The following is a 21,423-nucleotide window of genomic DNA, read 5'->3' on the forward strand; positions in this document are numbered from 1 at the left end:
ATTAACATTATATATATATATATATATATATATATATATATATATATATATATATATATATATATATATACATACACACACATATATATGTGTATGAACATAGTGTACCTATAACTATAAACATAGTATACTTGTATACTTATTTAAAATGTTATAGAAAATACAAAGTTGTATTTTTTATAGAAATATTTTCTTTCTTACAAAAATTAAAACTAATATTTTATGAAATTCAAGTTATGTCACAAGAAAAAAAGAAATACTTATTTAGTAATGCACCTTTTACTAACCATGCAAGAAGAAAAATGAGATCAACAATAAAAAATACATTGGTATGTATTAAAAGTAATATTGTTTTATTTATTTTCAAATATTTAGATTAGCATTTTATTTATTCTACTTTGTTTGTTTTTGCTACTCCATAACCTAACTATTAAAAAAAAGCAAGAGAGTGATTTAAGAAAATTGTACACATATTAACTAAACTGCCCTAATGTAAATTTTATAAATTTTATAGTTTCCAAATACTGATATTCCTGATGCAACGAACAATGACTTATTGGAGAATACAGATCAACTATCTGATAATGAGGAGGATATGAACGTGGAAATGTCAGTCGATTATGGAGCCTCAAGACTATTACAAGTAGTAAGTTTATTTAAATATTTAAGATACATTTCATTTTACAGCAAAGTTGTTTCTTATAATTACAATAAATATAGCTATGTCATACACTACAATCATAAAGTATACAGCAGCGTACAAAATTAAAAACAATTGGAACAAACAAATTTTTATGATACGTGCATACGTGCATGAAAAAGGCCCTTTTTCATGGATTAAAATAAATAGGAAATCAAGTATTTCTAAGCGAAGGGAGAAAAAAATGCCAGCATATTTAAGGGGACAAATACACCTTAAATAGTCACAAAATGAAAAATTCAAATTTTTTTTTTTTATATTCTTCCAAAATTGTTTAAAAAATGAATTAAACTATTAAATATATTCAAGAATAATGTAAGAAACATAAAACCATGTTCATATGTGCCATATTATCAAGTATGACATTTCTTCGAAAGCCAAATGTCAGAATTTTCATTTTTCAGCTACCGCAGACTTACTTAAGATTTGGGCTTCGAAGGGCACTTTTATACTAATAGAACTGCTTGAAATACACATGTTCAGGTTATGAATGTGGGAATTTATAAAAGAATTTAATTTTAAAAAGTTGCCTATAATTCATGCATAATATTTGTCATTTTATTAATTTTTGAACAAAATATTTTAATTTTTCATTTTTTGACTATTAATGGTGTATCTGTCGCCTTAACAATTTCAAAAATTTCAAAATTATTATAATTATTAGTACTAAACATTTTTTAAATTTCTTAAATTTTTTTAATTTTTTAGTTTTAAATTTTCAAAATTCTTGAAACGATTATAATATTCAAAATTTTTTAAAAAATTTCCAAAATTTTAAAAATATTTAGTTATTACAATTTTTTAAAATTCATGATTTGCTTGAAAAAGGGCCTATTTATCTTATAAAAAAAAGTACGGTGCGCAACAAGAGGGAAGTGCCTTTTTAAACTCGGACGATGTTTTGAGCTCTCGTGTTCGTCTGAGGCTTATTCAAAATTCAAAATAAGAATTTTTGCCCGATTAATGGAAAAGCAAGCAAAATAGTATATTTTGTAACACACTCACAATTTTCGCGTTTTCTGTACCTATTAATGAAACTTAAGTGACTCATTTTTGACCGGCGAGGAAAAAAGTTATTTTAGCGGACAAAAAAAACTTTTTTTTAACACATGCACGATTTTCGCTAAAATTACCTAAAATTAGGGACTACCCTGTTAAAAATAGTCAATAGAGATCGATTAAATTATTAATTGAATTCTAAGCTATATCTGAATCCCTTTTTTTTACATAAGAACTCGATTAAATTAGATAGAATTGATAAGAATTAATAGGAATCGATAAAATTATATAGAAAAAAGGACTAGTAAAGTTAATAGAAATCAATGTCTGCTATTAACTATCTACTTCAATTGTTGTTTTCCGTATTAAAATTTATTGACTTCCGTTGATTCTAATTAATTTTAATCGAGTCCTCATACAAAAAATGGTATTTAGAATTAGCATAGAATCTATTGATAATTTAATTGATCTCAATCGATCCCTATAGACTATTTTTAGCAGGGTAAAGTAGTCGTTTTCCGACCGGCGGGCGAAAAAATGCAGCAGCGGGCTTAAAAGTATTTTTACGCCCACTAATTTCGAGTAGCGGGCGTAAAAGTACTAGTTTGCGGCTCGTAAACGCCCTCGCCTTGACTCGTACTGCAAACTCCACACTCGACCTAAAAAAGCCCACTCTACGCCGTTGGTACACAATATACTATTTTCCTACTTTTCGGGAAATAAGAACTTTTTGTTTAACTTTTGCGGGAAAACAATATTTGAGGTAATAAACATTTGTATAAGAAATTAGAACAATTCAATTTCATATCAATCACGTTTTATAAAGGCTATAGCCGGGTTACTATGGTGAAATGGCCCCCTTGGAAAATGTATATATGTTATATACCATTCGATGGGGGATAAAAAAAAACTCCCATAGCCAAATTTTTAGCTCTCTGCCTAGTGCGCATGCGCAGTAACGTCGATAAACGTGTTTTTTTGATTTTATTTTTTTCTGAAGTACCTATAGGATAAAAATTTTTTTAAAAATTCACATTGGTGTATTTTTATGTCATGAATAACTGCAATTTTTTTGGGATTACATAACCTCAAATATCGGATCTAAAAAAATTATTAAAGTTTTCAATCGATATTTTGACCCCCTTGTTTTTGAGGTGCACCTTTTTAAGTAGACTTTTTTTGTGTACTTTTTCCCGTTCTTTACGATGGCACTAACGTTTTTTCCTTAAAAATGGTGGCACAACTCGATTTGAGCCAAAAACTGATTTTTTTGCCATTTTTTCACGTTTTTAGCTGGTTATGTTACAATTTAGTTACTAAAGTGACTCCTTTTGAGTAGTTTTGCATATCTTCCCATGAAAACATAATCAAATGAAATATTTTGTTCGCTCCAAGCCGTATTTTTTATATTATCTTACGTTTTCAATGATGGTCTTATCAGAATTTGAGGTAATAAAGGGTTTCTCTCTATATATAAAAAGAATATCGCCGCTGTCAGTGTCTGCTTTTCTCTTTAACCTAAAAATGCCCTCATTTGAGTGATTTAACGCCGAAAAAGGCCATTTTTGGTACCATGTAACCCAAAACTAACCTAAAAATGTCATAATGCAAGGGTTTTCACGCAAAAAAGCCTGTTTTTAGCTAAACATAGCCTTGAAATCGATCGTTTGAGGGTACTTTTGGCGTCTTGTGGTCTTAAAAAGGCCATATTTGGCTTATCTGCCTCTACTTAATTGATTATTCAAAATCTATTGACAGTAATAATTATCAGGTAAAAAGGAATTGAAGTTAAGTATGTTCAATTCGTACAAAGTATAATTTATTATCTTCATAGGCTATTTAAAATAAATTATGGAACGTATACAAGTAGCTTTTTAAAAATAACGAATGTTCACAATAGAAAAAATGATTCACTCATCATTGTCACTATCTTCATCAATACACACTTCAATTTGATCATTAAGAAACATTTTAGACAGAATTTCAGCTGGTCGTATGATTTTTGATAAATATCTTCCATGTGAAAGATAATAGATTATGGCAGCAATATGCGCACAACATCCTATAGTACGGTTACCGTTAGCACAATCACAACAGTGTCTTAAGATGCTAGAATAACCAATACCATTTGGTTTATACTCAACGAAACATTTGTATTGTTTTCTGTTAATATGCCTGGATTGAACTTCAAGTTTGAGAATATTGTTAGTCTCTTTTGAATATCCAATCTTCAAATTATTATCTGCGTCAAGCATTTCCGCTAAGTAAGATATTGTCTGTTTAAGCTGATATGTTCCTGTAAACAGAATTTTCAAATCTTTTATTGTTAATTCAGGAAAGTCTGGTAAATCATCCGAAGTTATTATTTTAAATGGTAGTTTCCGACGACTCCATCTTTTGTCTGCTACTAAAACTGCTAATGTATTTTCAACATTTTTTCTAGATTGCATAGCACTAAATATTTCATCTTGCATGTCTTCATCAGAATCTAGGCGTTTGCCAAACAAGTTATTTAAGTAGCAAGAAATTTTACAATAAGATCCAGTATTTTTCACCATTTTATTATCAAGTTTGTGATCTAATAACCTATATTTTTTCTTTTGAACTCCGTGCACTGCTTCAACAACCCATCGCAGTTTTGTCGTGAATCTTGTTTCATTTGATTCTTGCGTAGAAAGTTGAGATTTTGAACCTTTGAGTGCAGGCATCAAAACAATATAACCCATATTTTCTAATTTTTGTTTAATGTCCCTGAAACCTCTATCCAGTATAAAAATGTCCCCTTGGCGAAGAAGTTTCTGTAAAATATTCTGCTTCTCTTCCAATATTTCAATCAGTATTGTAGCATCATTTTTATTTGCAAGATATGGACCTAACTGGTCAACAACATAACCATTAGTAGTACATATAGTAAATGGTTTAGTCAGAGGAACTTTTTTTGGCCTGAATAAGATTTTCTTTGGTACTCGTTATTAGAGCTTTTTTCATGCCTTATATAAGTACCATCAGCAATCAAAATAAGTTGTTTACCAGGATGTAATTTCTTTGCCATATTAGAAGTTTGATTTTCAATCAATTCATTTCTGTCTACATTTTCTAATCCTAAGTGTTTTGGTAGTAAATCTTTTTCGAAAGATAATAATACTGATTGACAAAAACGAGATACTTGTTGTTCGCTTTCAATGTCAAATATTGTAGAGATGAGCGAGTTAGAATTCCCAGAGCGCATTTTGAATAAAAATACGACAATGGCTTGTGTCGCTGTCCTTACACAGCGACACAAGCCATACAGGAATTCTTCAGAGAAGTGAGTTGATCTTTAAGATAATTAATATTTTCCCACGTTAATCCCGTATAAACTTTCAATTTTTTTTCAGGCATGGAAAATTCAGCTACTGTATCTAATAAAGTTTCGTCTGCTTTCATTGATAATTGACTCAAAAATTGTAGTAATTCATCAATATATACCGTACTTGTAGTGGAAAAAATATTAATTTTATTTAGTTCATCTTCATAAAATCTTTTTTTAATTAAATGTGTGCAACAGCATCTATTGCCATGTGGAATAAAAACATTCATTTTACTATAAACTTGAATTCGGGCCTCTAAAGGAACTAATATATTATTAGTCTGTTTTTGGTACCCACAAACAAAGCAATATTTATGTGCCGCAATCGTCCTTTGAATAAGTAATTCCGTGGTTGCTCGTACTTTTTGTTCCTTTATTGTGTATACAGATGATTGTGTACTTTCCTGAGATGATGAAGTGACAGTTAGCTGAGAAAATGATTCAGAAACATTTGAATCTTGAGACGAAGCAGTTGCTGGAACATTAACCTTTTTAGGTTTAGAGCTTGATATGTATTTGGCTAATCGCTTTCTACATGAATCACAAATTACATCATGGATGTAAATATCTTTATTTGATAATTGTTTAGCATATTCGATTTCAACTTCAGATTCGATTTCCTTTTCTCGACCAATTGATTTTCTAATATAAATATTACACATGGCACATCTTCGATCATCGCGTTTCCTGATGTTATCTGACTCTTCATTACTATTAGATGCCATATTTATTTAACCATTAGACAAGAAGATCACTTCTGAAATAATAAAATATAAATATTTTACAATACATTTAAAAATGCTGTTAGTTAGTTTTTAAAAATATAAAAAAATTGTTTGCCTTTTTTTAAATTAAAAACTAGAATGAATAATAAATATTACAAAAATATTATAATCTAAGTTCTTGTATAATCCAGTTTTCTCAGTAGCTTTACATGAAAAGTAAAAAAATAATATTGCCTAGTAAAAGTGAAATAAGTTGTATTTCATTTATAAGTTTTTTAAGCAAATAATTTTTTTTTGTCATAAAAACTGTATTGAAGTGCTTGCACCTAGTGATTTTATAAAATCAACAAACCTATGAAATTATTATATTCAATTTGTTTTTTTGTAAAAATATGTTCTTGTATCTAGACATGAATAATAGTGTATTTTAAAATAAATAAATAATGTTGTTTTTAATGATGTTTCATATACGTATGTGTTTAAAGCATAGGTTAGCTTGTGTTTACTTTATTCATTTTACATTTTTTTAACTTAAAAGTTAATTGACAATTAATAAGTTCGCATCCTATTAGTTCTATTTTTCATTTTTATTATTTCTCATGTATTGTTTTTATGTAAAACCAAATATTTTTTCTCATCTCATAATAATTAACTATAGTAAAAATCACATCATATATAGTCATATGCAGATATTTATGTGCATTTTTTATTAATTTGACAGTATTTTATACATAAACAAATTAATTATTGTTCAAGACTTTCTATATTTTATCAATTTAATCATACTTGTATAATTAATATACCGCATTACATCAAAACATGCAACTCATCAATCGTCAAATCCGTTTCTAGCAAAAGTTTATTGTCATATTTTATTCAAATGTTTTTCCTTCTTAATTTTATTTAGTTAATAGTTTCAACAACTTTATGTTTAACTAATTTCTCATTTTACTTTATGTGATTAGCCTAAATTGGTTAAGTTAAATAGATAAAGACTCGTTCCCCTTACATGCATTGTACGTATATCTATATCTATAGGATTGAAAATTCATTTTTATTAATTACTTTTTTGTTAGCTTATTGATTTAAAATCTGATTGCTATTTTTGTTTTAGGATAAGATCGGATCTTTATGCGAGTACTAAAACAGTTTATAATTTAATGTTGGTTTAAACTTTTGATTTTATGCAAGAATTTAATAACGTACACAACATGTTTTTCTTATTTAGCGTATAAAAAGGTCTAATAATTATCTGTTATTATTATTACATTATTATATTATTATATTATATTATTATATTATTATATCATTATATCATATTATTATATTATTATATCATATTATTATATTACTATATTATCTGTCATTATTTTTGATACAATTACTCTTAATACTACAGAATTTATAATAAAAATTTTATTTTTCTACCCATTAATAAGTCTTACTCTGCATATACCGGTAAAATACAAGTGTATTTATTATAAATACATGGGAGATTTTTTATTTATCAGTAGGTTGGTTACAGTATTTTTTTCAAAACTCAAAGTGTCGGCATAAAAATAACATTTTAGATATTAATAATAGGTTTTGATTTTAAAGAAGTTATTTAACAAAATATTAATTTATTGTGTAATATGTATTAGAAATACATATAACCCTAATATCAAAGCATATAATCTGTGATGTCTAAACTTTTGAAAAACTTTGTTAAATCTTCATTTTTTTAAAAGATATGTAAAATATATAGTACTCACTTTAAATATACAAGATTGTTAGTTTTGAAGTAAACAGCAGAAAGATTTAAAGTAGCCGCGTCAGCCTTCGGTTCCAACTAACTCCAATGTATTTGAAAATAAATACTTAACTACTTTATTATTTTTTCTAGTATTGCTATCAATTATCAGTCAAAAGCCGAAATAGTAAAAAGAAAAATCGAAACAATTTTTATTTGCTAGATTTTAATTTACTTTAAAAGTTATAAACTTATACTAACAGCGTTTTCACCATTCACTTGTATTAGTATATTATGGAGAAAGTACAATTGAGTCCGTCGTCCCGTACCGACCTCGGGACATACCGTCTGAAATAAGCTGTTTTTACGGGATTGGCTAATTCTGTACCGTCGATTGGGTTATCGAACAGAATTAGCCAATAATATAAAAGTGACTTATTTCAGACGGTATGTCCCGGGGTCGGTACGGGACGGGACGGGACGTATTGTACTTTCTCCCTTATATAGACAATTGTAAGAAAAAAAAAAATTAGTTTTGAAAAAAACAATGTTGGCCATTGGTTTGCGCATCGTTTAATTAATTAAGAAATCAAAATACTTTATTTGTTTATGCTCCTGATAATTCTTAATTTTATGATTGACCATTCACTACGCAGATCGTCTGCATTGCAGCCGCCGCGTCAACCGCGCGGCCAAGCATAACATTTTATTATAAATAAAAATAAACAATAAACAAAAAAGTGCGACAGAGACAATACTTTCGACCAATCACAGAACGTTTAAAAAGAACATAACATTAGCCATCAGTTTTATAATAAGGTGATATCACAATTCTGATAAGACCATCATTGAAAACGTAAGATAATATAAAAAATACGGCTTGGAGCGAACAAAATATTTCATTTGATTATGTTTTCATGGGAAGATATGCAAAACTACTCAAAAGGAGTCACTTTAGTAACTAAATTGTAACATAACCAGCTAAAAACGTGAAAAAATGGCAAAAAAATCAGTTTTTGGCTCAAATCGAGTTGTGCCACCATTTTTAAGGAAAAAACGTTAGTGCCATCGTAAAGAACGGGAAAAAGTACACAAAAAAAGTCTACTTAAAAAGTTGCACCTCAAAAACAAGTGGGTCAAAATATCGATTGAAAACTTTAATAATTTTTTTAGATCCGATATTTGAGGTTATGTAATCCCAAAAAAATTGCAGTTATTCATGACATAAAAATACACCAATGTGAATTTTTAAAAAAATTTTAATCCTATAGGGACTTCAGAAAAAAATAAAATCAAAAAAACACGTTTATCGACGTTACTGCGCATGCACACTAGGCAGAGAGCTAAAAATTTGGCTATGGGAGTTTTTTTTATCCCCCATCGAATGGTATATAACATATATACATTTTCCAAGGGGGCCATTTCACCATAGTAACCCGGCTATAGCCTTTGTATTTAAAAAAAAAAAAAAATTTAACTGTTTTTCATAACAAGTTTTAACCTAAAATTGATTTTTAAAGTAAAAACATCTTTTAATATGAAGAAATAATTGAATAAATAGAATTTTTTTTATAGGTCACTGATACTAATGATGAGTCTGATATATTGAGTTCTTCGAGCGATGAAGAACTGCTAAAGATTTTAGAAGGAAACGACAATGAAGATTCTAACGGTTTTAACAAGTTGTTTAACGATACAAACTTTTTTGAATCTCTTAATTTAACTGTTGATAGTTCTCCAGCAGAATTACTGTTGATGTCTTTGAAGTATTCTGTGTCAAATAAATTATCAGTTACAGGAATATTAAATTTATTAAAGTTTGTAAATAGATTATGTGGTAAGAATATTTTACCAGAATCAAAATATCAATTTGATCAATTATGTAAGAATGAAAATACTTTAACTCTTCACGCAGTATGTCTGACTTGCTCAATGTACATAGGTACGTTTGAAAAATCAAATAAATCTGTCAACTGTGAGAATTGTAATAGCTTAATAGATGTATCTAATCCTTCGAATGCGTGTTACTTTGCTATAGTAAATCCATCGAATGCTGTTCGTGATTACATAGAAAGTCACGAAAATTATTATGATTATATTGTGTCCGAAAGAATTCACGAACCAAATGTCATAAAAGATATTTATGATGGGGAATGTTATAAAAATTTTCTGAATAACTTAAATACAATTGATCGACATGCGTACGCAACAGCAGTCTTCAATACAGATGGTGCACCAGTTTTTGAATCTTCGAATGTATCTATTTGGCCTATTATATAATGCTAAATGAAATTCCAATTCATAAAAGGTTAAACAGTACTATTGTTACTGGTTTATGGTTTGGCACAAGCTAACCAGAAATGTCAGTTTTTCTCGATGCATTTGTTGAAAGCATGAATCATTTATCAACCATAGGAATATCGGATACGATTAAAAATCAACATCGTAAAATTAAATTGTTTACATTGCTTGCATGCGTTGACACAGTCGCTCGTGCACCAATGAATGGTACCACTCTATTTAATGGAAAGTATGGCTGTGATTGGTGTTTGCACCCAGGTCATTATTATGGTGGATCCATGAGGTATCCATTTAATATTCCATTTCCAAAAGAAAGAACTACAGAATCAGTTGTTGAACATGCAAGAGAGGCAGTGCGTACGCAAAAACGTGTTTTTGGAGTTGTAAACGCATCACCGCTTATAAATTAAAAAAATTTTAATATTATAGATGGATTTACTCCTGATTACATGCACTGCTTTTTAGCTGGAGTAGCGTCCCAATTCACAGAAAGAATACTTCAACATGTAACAGTTCCAGACATACAATATATGGATGCTTTATTAATTTCAATCAAAGCTCCTCATGCAATCGGAAGATTATCGAGGCCATTATCACAGTGTAGTAACTGGAAAGCCACAGAATGGGAGAATTGGCTTCTTTTCTATAGTATACCTGTTTTAAATACAGTACTAACAAACAGAAAAATAATGCAACATTGGGCGCTATTAGTTGAATCTCTATCGATTTGCTTGGGAACGAGAATCACATATTCTGAATTAAATAGAGCGAATGGAATGTTATATAAGTTTGTTTCGGAGGTTGAAGACATGTATTCTTTAACGGCGATGACATATAATGTTCATCAATTGCTTCATCTTGTCAAAAGCGTTCATAATTGGGGACCATTATGGGCACACTCTACTTTCCCATTTGAAGCAGCAAATCACAAACTATTAACAGCGATTCATTCTGCGAAAGGTGTTGTTTTACAAATCATAAGGTACACAAACATACAACGGACAGTACAAATCTTAGAAAACAGGTTATATCCATATTGCTCTAAACTTGTATTAGATTTTTGTCAACAAATCACTTCACCGTTAGCTCGAAAAACTTTAAAAATATCCTGTATCACATATTTTGGATGTGGAAATATTGTGCCACCAAATATAGCATTACTTTTTAATGTAGCAAAAACTACATTAATATTTTCAAAAATGGTCCTAAATGGTTGCTTATATGCTACATCAGAAAAAATTAATAAGCGTTCGTGTAATTACTATGCTCAACTGACTGATGAAACTTTCATAAAAATACTATATGTTTTAGTTGACACAGAAAGTAAAGTAGAATCAACAGTATGCGAAGTCATTAAAACGCGACCTAACAAATATGCAAATGTAGTGAAAGAAGTTACGAATATTTCAGAAAAAATTTGCGTACCTACTAGTTTAATTGTAAAACCTTGTATTTTTATTGATACGAAAGATGGGATGTATATAATTCCTGTACCAAATGTAATTTCGCACTAAGTTCAATATGTGATTACAAATGTATTTGTACTGTACAATGATTATTTATTTTTATAATTCATGTATATATTTTAAATAAATCTATATTTATCTTTTAATAATGTGCATCACATTAATTATTTAATAAAATCGTATTGTAATGCAAACTTGTTTATTTTAATTCCATTTATAACAAGTAATAACATTATAACAGATTAATAATTTAAAATGCAATTTTTTTTTAATAATTTTTCAGAATATCATGTGATTATCACGTGATAATCACGTGATAAATTGGTTGAACATATCACGCGATTATCACGTGACTATCACGTGATAATCACGTGACTTTTTTCAGTAGGGTCAATTTCTTAAAAAACCTGATATTATAGTTCATACTTTTTTATACGAACTTTTCGCGTTCAAACTCACAATATATATTGAATATACTATATTCTACACTACGCTTAGGCTAAATTTCTTAAAAACCCTGATATTATAGTTCATCCTTTTTTAAACGAACTTTTTGCGCTCAAACTCACTATTATATTTAATAGTCTATATTCTACACTACACCTATCCTAAATTTCTTAGAAAACCTCATATTACACTTCATACTTTTCTAAACGAACTTTTCGCATTCAAACTCACAATATATATTGAATATACTATATTCTACACTACGCCTAGCCTAAATTGCTTAAAAAACTTTATATTACAGTCTATACTTTTTGAAACGAACTTTTTGCGCTCAAACTCACAATATATATTGAATATACTATATTCTACACTACGCCTAGCCTAAATTTCTTAAAAAACTTTATATTACACTTCATACATTTTTAAACGAACTTTTTGCGCTCAAACTCATTATTATATTTTATATACTATATTCTACACTACGCCTAGCCTAAATTTCTTAAAAAACCTGATATTATAGTTCATACTTTTTTATACGAACTTTTTGCGCTTAAATTCACTATTATATTGAATATACTATATTCTACACTACGCTTAGGCTAAATTTCTTAAAAAACCTGATATTATAGTTCATACTTTTTTAAACGAACTTTTTGCGCTCAAACTCACTATTATATTTAATATACTATATACTACACTACACCTATCCTAAATTTCTTAGAAAACCTCATATTACACTTCATACTTTTCTAAACGAACTTTTCGCGTTCAAACTCACAATATACAGGGTGACCCAATTTAAACGGGCACCGCTCATAACTCGTCAGGGACAGCCACAATCGAAAAAATGGTAGAGACCAAAGTTGTAGGATATCGAAGGGGCAACCCGATGGTGACCTTGGATTTGATCTTGAACGCGTTTTTCAAGGTCATTTGAAGGTCAACTTTGAATTTTTAAATAGGAACCCCATTCTTTTATTGCGGGAATGGAAAGAGCGGTAAATTTTACGTTCAGAATGGTATGTTCGGTTGCGGCACTGAAGGTCATCGCAAGGTCATGCAGCCAGAATGAAACCCCGCCTACGTAATTCCTCTAGCAACGCCAAATTAAAAAAATTGGTAGAGATTAAAGTTGTAGGATATCGAGGGGACAGCCCGATGGTGACCTTGGATTTGACCTTGAACGCGTTTTTCAAGGTCATTTGAAGGTCAACTTTCGATTTTTAAATAGGAACCCCATTCTTTTATTGCGGGAATGGAAAGAGCGGTAAATTTTACGTTCAGAATGGTATGTTCGGTTGCGGCACTGAAGGTCATCTCAATGTCCTGCAGCCAGAATGAAACCCCGCCTACGTAATTCCTCTAGCAACGCCAAATTAAAAAAATAATATTTTTGGCGGAAGGCCGAGTGTGAGACTCTTTCGACAATTTTCGGAGGCTATTTTTATTTTTGCAAATCGAAAGTTCGGGCGGCAGGTACGGCGCGGGGCCGGGGCGCCTGCTTGAAAATCATTCGTGATTTAAGCGTCGTAGGGGAAGGTTCGACGGAGTCGCGGTGGCAAGACTGAGCGCGGGACTTATTTTAAAAGGCTTATTTCGGGAGCCATTTTTATTTTTCGCACATCAGGAGTTCGGGTAGGTAGGTGGCGACCACCTAGAGGAGTCATTCAATTGCATTTCTTATATTCCCATCTATATTACTTCCCTCTTAATCTAGGAGATGTCAGTGAAGAACAGGGAGAACGATTTCATCAAGATACAAGTGTAATGGAGAATCGATACCAAGGAAGATGGAATGTCAACATGATGGCAGATTTTTGCTGGACACTGAAGAGAGACATTAAAACAAATAACAAAAAGAGAAAAAGAAACCCATTGCATAGGTCATTTGAAGTAAAAAGAGTTCGTTAAAAGAGAAAAAAGGCGTAAAGAAAGACATCGAGAGTTACTAAGCTAGTGGAAAAAAAGCAAATTAGAAAAAAATATAAACGAAAGCAACTTTTCTCTGTACACAAGGAAGATATTATGTGATTAAATAAGATTTTTTACAATTTTTCGGTATCTTTTTCCATTTTTGGAAAGTTTTGATATGACATTATAATCGGTTTAAACTGTTTCTTCTCAGTTTGACCTTGAACCGACCTTGACCCTGACGTGATCGGGTAAAACTGACCCCGGGTTCGGATTCAGCGACCGAAAAAACATAAATGTATGGCATTTTTATTTCTTTTAATCATTTCTTCTCAGTTTGACCTTGAACTGACCTTGAACCTGACGAGATGGGGCCTAACTGACCTTATATTCGAATTCAGCGACCCGAAAAACATAAAGATAGATAGGTCTGATTTCTCGCGCAGACAACTTTTTTTATTTTGTGTGCCGGTGTAATTTTTTTTACCTTTCTTTTACAATATTGACACAATATTGCAAATAATCTTTGAGCAATATTCCTGAAATATTGTTATTGTTTTTTGGAAACGCAATCGAAAAATGGACATTACCCTCTACAGCAATATTGCTGGACAGTATCCAGAACACTCAATAAGCTGCCTGCAATATTTTTGAATTTGTCCTTCTACCTTCAGACAATATTGCCGAATGATTGGATGCTATATGGAACGTCACGATTATTATAACTGTCTAGATATGCGAGAATAGCGAGACTTATGGACGCTAGCGAGGGCTCATTTGCGTCTTGGCCGCTGGACAGAGAACATCTAAGAAGGGATTTCATCTCGGATACAAAGTAAAAGTAAAGTTTGAAAAAAAATAATTTGACCTTGAAATGACCTTGTAGGACTGGCTCAAATTCGAGGTCACAATTCTCCCCCCCCCCCCTATACAACAACTTTGGTCTCTACCACTTTTTTTTAATTTGGCGTTGCTAGAGGAATTACGTAGGCGGGGTTTCATTCTGGCTGCAGGACATTGAGATGACCTTCAGTGCCGCAACCGAACATACCATTCTGAACGTAAAATTTACCGCTCTTTCCATTCCCGCAATAAAAGAATGGGGTTCCTATTTAAAAATCCAAAGTTGACCTGCAAATGACCTTGAAAAACGCATTCAAGGTCAAATCCAAGGTCACCATCGGGTTGCCCCTTCGATATCCTACAACTTTGGTCTCTACCATTTTTTCGATTGTGGCTGTCCCTGACGAGTTATGAGCGGTGCCCGTTTAAATTGGGTCACCCTGTATATTGAATATACTATATTCTACACCACGCCTAGCCTAAATTGCTTAAAAAACTTTATATTTCACTTCATACTTTTTTAAACGAACTTTTTGCGCTCAAATTCACTATTATATTGAATATACTATATTCTAGACTACGCCTAGCCTAAATTTCTTAAAAAACCTCATATTACACTTCATACTTTTCCAAACGAACTTTTTGCGCTCATATTCACTATTATATTGAATATACTATATTCTACACTATACCTAGCCTAAATTGCTTAAAAAACTTTATATTACAATTCATACTTTTTTGAACGAACTTTTTGCGCTCAAACTCACTATATATATTGAATATACTATATTCTACACTACACCTAGCCTAAATTTTTTAAAAAACCTCATATTACAATTCATACTTTTTTTATCGAACTTTTTGCACTTACAAGGGAAGGTACCCAACCCGAACTCACCGATTTTGATGATTTTCATATATGTTGTAGAACATAAAAAAATAAGAGACACGTATTTTTTTTTATCGGCTAATTTTCACTTTTAAGGGGTAAAAACCTCCCCTAAAGTTAACCCCCAAAAAGCGTTTTTTTTAAAAATCTCGGCTTAAAATTAATATTTTTCAATGAAACAAATTGGAGGTTATTTCTTACAAAAAGAGCAAGTATTTCATGGTGATTTGAAGAGTAAGGGTAGCATCCCCTATTTTTTAGGGGTTGAAAACATATATTTATTGGCATAATTTTATAATAAAAATGTTTAAACCGACTAAAAAAAATTGGAAAAAATGTTTAAACATCCTTAATAACAAAATTTAGTTGACGTCTTTCGGTGTTTTCATAAATATTACCCCTAAGGGGGTAAACCACCCCTAACACAAAATAACTGTAAATATGTAATTCAATACATAATATTTCGTAGAAAGTTTGTATATAGAGGTTTTCGAGGTCGCTGATTACAAAACTGTTATCAGATTTTGAAAATTCAAAATGGCGGATCCAATATGGCGGACGGAAATATCGAAAAAAAATTTTATATAATAAAAAAGTTTTAAACGACTAAAAAATTTGGAAAAAATTTGTAAACATCTATAATAAACAAATTAAGTTTTTAGGTTTTTTCATAGATACTTCCCCTTAGGGGGGTAAACCACCCCTAACACAAAATAACTATAAGTATACATCAATCCATAATATTTTGTAGAAGGTTTGTATATAGGGGTTTTCGAGATCGCTCTTTACAAATCTGATATCAGATTTTAAAAATACAAAATGGCGAAACCAATGTGGTGGACGAAAATGTCGAAAAAAAATTTTAACTTTCAAAAAAACTTGTTTACAAATGTGTGATCTTTGTAGCCTGTACATGTGAACTAAACAGCCTTAAACCCTAAACCCCTAAAGAACAAATAGGCTAAATGGTTGTGCTTTTTAACCAAACGACTCCAAACCCCTAACCTCCAAACAAGCCGAAGGCCTATGCTTTACCGTAGACACGAGTATAGACATATTACCGATATTTTATTCTATCATTTTGTATGTAACAAATAACGTCTCGTTTTATGTTTCAATCAAAGATTATTTATTTTTCTGCTTTTATAAATTAGCATAATTTCAAAAGTAATTTCATAAATTATAAAGTATTTCATAAATTGCATAATTATATAATTTTATAAATTCAAAAAGTCCACACTTTTTTGCAAATGAAAAAACATAGGTTAATAAAATTAGTTTATCAAACTATTTTGCGTTTTGTAATAAAATTTAATGTTGTCAAACTTGGGAGTTTTTCATTGTTACAATTATTTCGTAAGCCGAAAGTTTTTTAGATGAATTCTCGAAGTAATGATTATTGTATCTATAGTAAAATATTTACAGTCTGGAATTCCATAATAATACTATTTGCTACGATTTAATGAATTTATCAAAAAATCTAAATTTAATAATAAATATTATTCTAATTATTATTATTATTTTTCATTATCATTGCTATTATCAGTATTACTGTTATTATTGCTATTGCAATTATGCTTATTCTTCTTCTTATTATTATTATTATTATATTACTATGATAATTTTTGTTATTGGTAAAAATACATAAAAGAATATTAATACTCGAACTTCATTTGCAATTAAAGAACACGTTGTTATTGAAAGGGAATTTTATATGCATTCATTAGTTTAATGAATGTTATTATACATTCAATGATAATTCCACAGATAAATGTCTTTCACTCATAAAAGTTGTTGACAATATGTGCGAATCAGTATGTTCTTTTTTTAGATTGTTTTCATCGAGTGTTTACCTCAGCTGCCTGTGTTATTTTTTAGGCAGTGAGTGAGTTTTGTGGGTATTCTAGTTCGATGCCGGAAAGTACGAATAGTACGTCTTTTTGTTTGTCAGTGGTATCATACAGTTGTAGAAAATTTTCTTTAGTGATTTTATATAGATTTACATTATTCAATTTCAAAGTGAATAAAAGTTGAATAAAACCAAAAATAGAGTTTTCCGAACATCACAAAGTGGAACGAGAATTCTTCTCCAATGCATAAATTAATGATTTGATTCAATTTACATTCACTCGTTTTATTCTGGTAGAAATGTAGCAGTCGTGCCTTACATGCAAAAACACAGCTTGTATAAATTTTACCGCTTGTTTTCATTTTAGATTGAAAAATGAAAATTAATCCGTTAAACGTTCTAAACTTATTATTAGCATACTTTCAAGCGTTAAACATACCAGATAGTGTCACGAATTATCACGAAACAGAGTTGGCCGAAAAAATAAAAGAAATTTTAATAGATGCAACACATGATTTCAACGATGTAGAAATGATTACTGATGACTCTTTGGATTTTCAAGAAGAGTATAAAGACCATAATGCGGAAATAATTGAAGATGAAGTGCAACATCATTTTCCTGATCCGGATATAGCACCAACAAATCAATGTACAGCAGATAATGAAGAACTAGATTTTGAATACAAAAAAAGAGCTGTAGAATTTTGGAGAAGTAGCAAAACGAAGCAAAATTTAAGTCTCAAAACAGTGCAAAACAGATTCAAAAAAGTATCATCTATTAGTCAGCTACGTCGTTGGGCTCATTCAATTAATAAAGGTGGCACGTATAGAGAAAAAGTAGCACAAATTTGTCAGTATACCCTGGATAATTTTCAAGCAGCTCTCGACAGTGGTTCAATTATCCATGATGAAGATATAATTCGATGGGCCTTACAAGCTAAAAAAGAAATTGGTTTTGATGATATTAGATTCAAAGCTTCTAAACATTGGTTACTCAAATTTAAGCAAGCACACCGAATAGTTTCTAGGAAAATAAATAAGTTCATAACAAGAAAAACAATAGAAAGTAGTGCAGAACTTACGGCTAAAGCTGAAGCATTTATCGATGACGTTAAATCGTGTATACCAAGGATTGGACTCGAAAATTTGTATAATACAGATCAGAGCGGATTTCAGCTAGAAATCCATTCTGGAAGAACATTAGCAGTAGAAGGAGAAAAGCAAGTGCAATGTCTGGTACAGTCAATTTCAGCAACAACGCATAGTTATACTATACAGCCACTAATATCAGCTACTGGACAACTGTTGTCACCGCTATTTCTTGTTTTAAAGGAACCAAGTGGCAAGTTTGGCCCTATTGTAGAACAAAACATATTTAGACCAGAAAACGTGTACGTGGAAGCATCCAAATCTGGAAAATTAACAACAAGTAAGGGAACTAATAACAATTTTTACATTGTAATATCGTTGATCAGTTAATTAGTAAGTCGTTTAATTGCAGATCACTTCAAAATCTGGTTGGAATAAATATTTTATCCCTATGTAGGCCATCACTCAATACTATTACTTGATTCTTGGAGTGGTCATTGTGACAAAGTTATAGATGAAACAATGCCACAAAATAAAATTATTAACATAAAAAAAATTTCAACTGGAACTACAGGAAAAATACAACCACTTGATGTCTATGGATTCCGTATTTGGAAAAACTTTGTCCGAACATTTTCTGATAATGTAATGTTAATGGATCATGATATGAATTTACATAAATTACATTTATGTGAGAAATAATATAATTAAACTTCAATCATTGGTTCACAACCAACTGTCTTCACCGAGATATATAGATTTGTTTAAATATTCCTGGTATAAAAGCGGTTACGTCAATGAAAAACCAGATAAATTTGATAATCCTATAGATTTCAGTTTTGGAAAGTCTTGTGCAACACATTGTGAAATAGAAGGGTGCACAAACATTGCAATTGTACGATGTGGTTGGTGCAAAAAAGCATTGTGCTTTAAACACTTTTATGAGGACTACCATTATTGTAAAAACATCGTAAAATAATATATTTTATGCTCAATACAAAAAATGCACTATGGCAAAAGATAAAAGATTGTAGATTATTATTATACTCTAATATTATAAACAAAAATACAATATAAGTTAAATTTACAATAAAGGAATTTCAATAACATTCTGATAACAATTTCTACGGAAATTATAAAACTGCTTCACACACAGAATTTTCTTGTTTACAAATTTAGGAATTTGAGGTGGTTTGGTTAAAAAGCACAACCCTTTAGCCTATTTGTTCTTTAGGGGTTTAGGGTTTAAGGCTCTTTAGTTCACATGTACAGGCTACAAAGATCACACATTTATAACAAGTTTTTATGAAAGTTAAAATTTTTTTTCGACATTTTCGTCCACCACATTGGTTCCGCCATTTTGAATTTTCAAATTCTGATATCAGATTTGCAAAGAGCGATCTCGAAAACCCTTATATACAAACCTTCTACAAAATATTATGGATTGAAGTATACTTATAGTTATTTTGTGTTAGGGGTGGTTTACCCCCTAAAGGGTAGTATCTATGAAAAAATCGAAAAACTTAATTTGTTTATTATAGATGTTTACAAATTTTTTCCAATTTTTTTAGTCGTTTAAAACTTTTTTATTATATAAAATTTTATTTCGATATTTCCGTCCGCCATATTGGTTCCGCCATTTTGAATTTTCAAAATCTGATAACAGATTTGTAATCAGCGATCTCGAAAACCTCTATATACAAACTTTCTACGAAATATTATGTATTGAGTTACATATTTACAGTTATTTTGTGTTAGGGGTGGTTTACCCCCTTAGGGATAATATTTATGAAAACACCGAAAGACGTCAACTAAATTTTGTTATTAAGGATGTTTAAACATTTTTTCCAATTTTTTTTAGTCGGTGTAAACATTTTTATTATAAAATTATGCCAAAAAATATATGTTTTCAACCCCTAAAAAATAGGGGATGCTACCCTTACTCTTCAAATCACCATGAAATACTTGCTCTTTTTGTAAGAAATAACCTCCAATTTGTTTCATTGAAAAATATTAATTTTAAGCCGAGATATTTAAAAAAAACGCTTTTTGGGGGTTAACTTTAGGGGAGGTTTTTACCCCTTAAAAGTGAAAATTTGCCGATAAAAAAAATACGTGTCTCTTATTTTTTTATGTTCTACAACATATATGAAAATCATCAAAATCGGTGAGATCCGGTTGGGTACCTTTCCTTGTTAGACTCACTATATATACTGAATATACTATAGGCTCCACTACTCCTAGCCTAAATTTCTTAAAAAACCTTATATTACACTTCACACTTTTCTAAACGAACTTTTTGCAGTTACACTCAATATATATACTGAATATACTATATGCTCCACTACGCCTAGCCTAAATTTCTTAAAAAAACTCATATACAATTCATACTTTTTTAAACGAACTGTTTGCGCTCAAATTCACTATTATATTGAATATACTATATTCTAGACTACGCCTAGCCGAAATTTCTTAAAAAACCTCATATTACACTTCATACTTTTCTAAACGAACTTTTTACACTTACACTCACTATATATACTGAATATACTATATTCTACACCACGCCTAGCCTAAATTTCTTAAAAAACCTCATATTACAATTCATACTTTTTTGAACGAACTTTTTGCACTTACACTCACTATATATACTGAATATACTATACGCTCCACTACTCCTAGCCTAAATTTCTTAAAAAACCTTATATTATATTTCATACATTTTTCAACCAACTTTCGCGGTCAAACTCACTATATATATATTGAATATATTATATTCTACACTCTACCTAGCATAAATTTCATAAAAAACCTCATATTACACTTCATACTTTTCTAAACGAACTTTTTGCGCTAATATTCACTATTATATTGAATATACTATATTCTACACTACACCTAGCGTAAATTTCTTAAAAAACCTTATATTACACTTCATACTTATATTATATTCTACACTACGCCTAGCCTAAATTGCTTAAAAAACTTTATATTACAATTCATACTTTTCTAAACGAACTTTTTGCAGTTACACTCACTATATATACTGAATATACTATATGCTCCACTACGCCTAGCCTAAATTTCTTAAAAAACCTTATATTACACTTCATACTTATATTA

At 30.2% G+C, this 21,423-nt stretch overlaps 2 protein-coding genes across 11 annotated transcripts in view; one reads left to right on the plus strand and one right to left on the minus strand.

The window, feature by feature from the left end:
* Positions 1 to 21,423, minus strand: part of LOC100678131 (carcinine transporter) — a 440,470-nt gene that overhangs the window by 85,370 nt on the left and 333,677 nt on the right. The window lies entirely within an intron of this gene.
* Positions 78 to 11,465, plus strand: LOC107981439. Its single transcript, XM_031931126.2, has 3 exons — positions 78 to 329; positions 515 to 646; positions 9,081 to 11,465. The coding sequence occupies exons 1-3, from the start codon at positions 237 to 239 to the stop codon at positions 9,783 to 9,785; spliced, it is 930 nt and encodes a 309-aa protein (XP_031786986.2). The 5' UTR covers positions 78 to 236; the 3' UTR covers positions 9,786 to 11,465.

The sequence above is a fragment of the Nasonia vitripennis genome, assembly GCF_009193385.2.
Source record: "Nasonia vitripennis strain AsymCx chromosome 1 unlocalized genomic scaffold, Nvit_psr_1.1 chr1_random0003, whole genome shotgun sequence".
Lineage (NCBI taxonomy): Eukaryota > Metazoa > Arthropoda > Insecta > Hymenoptera > Pteromalidae > Nasonia > Nasonia vitripennis.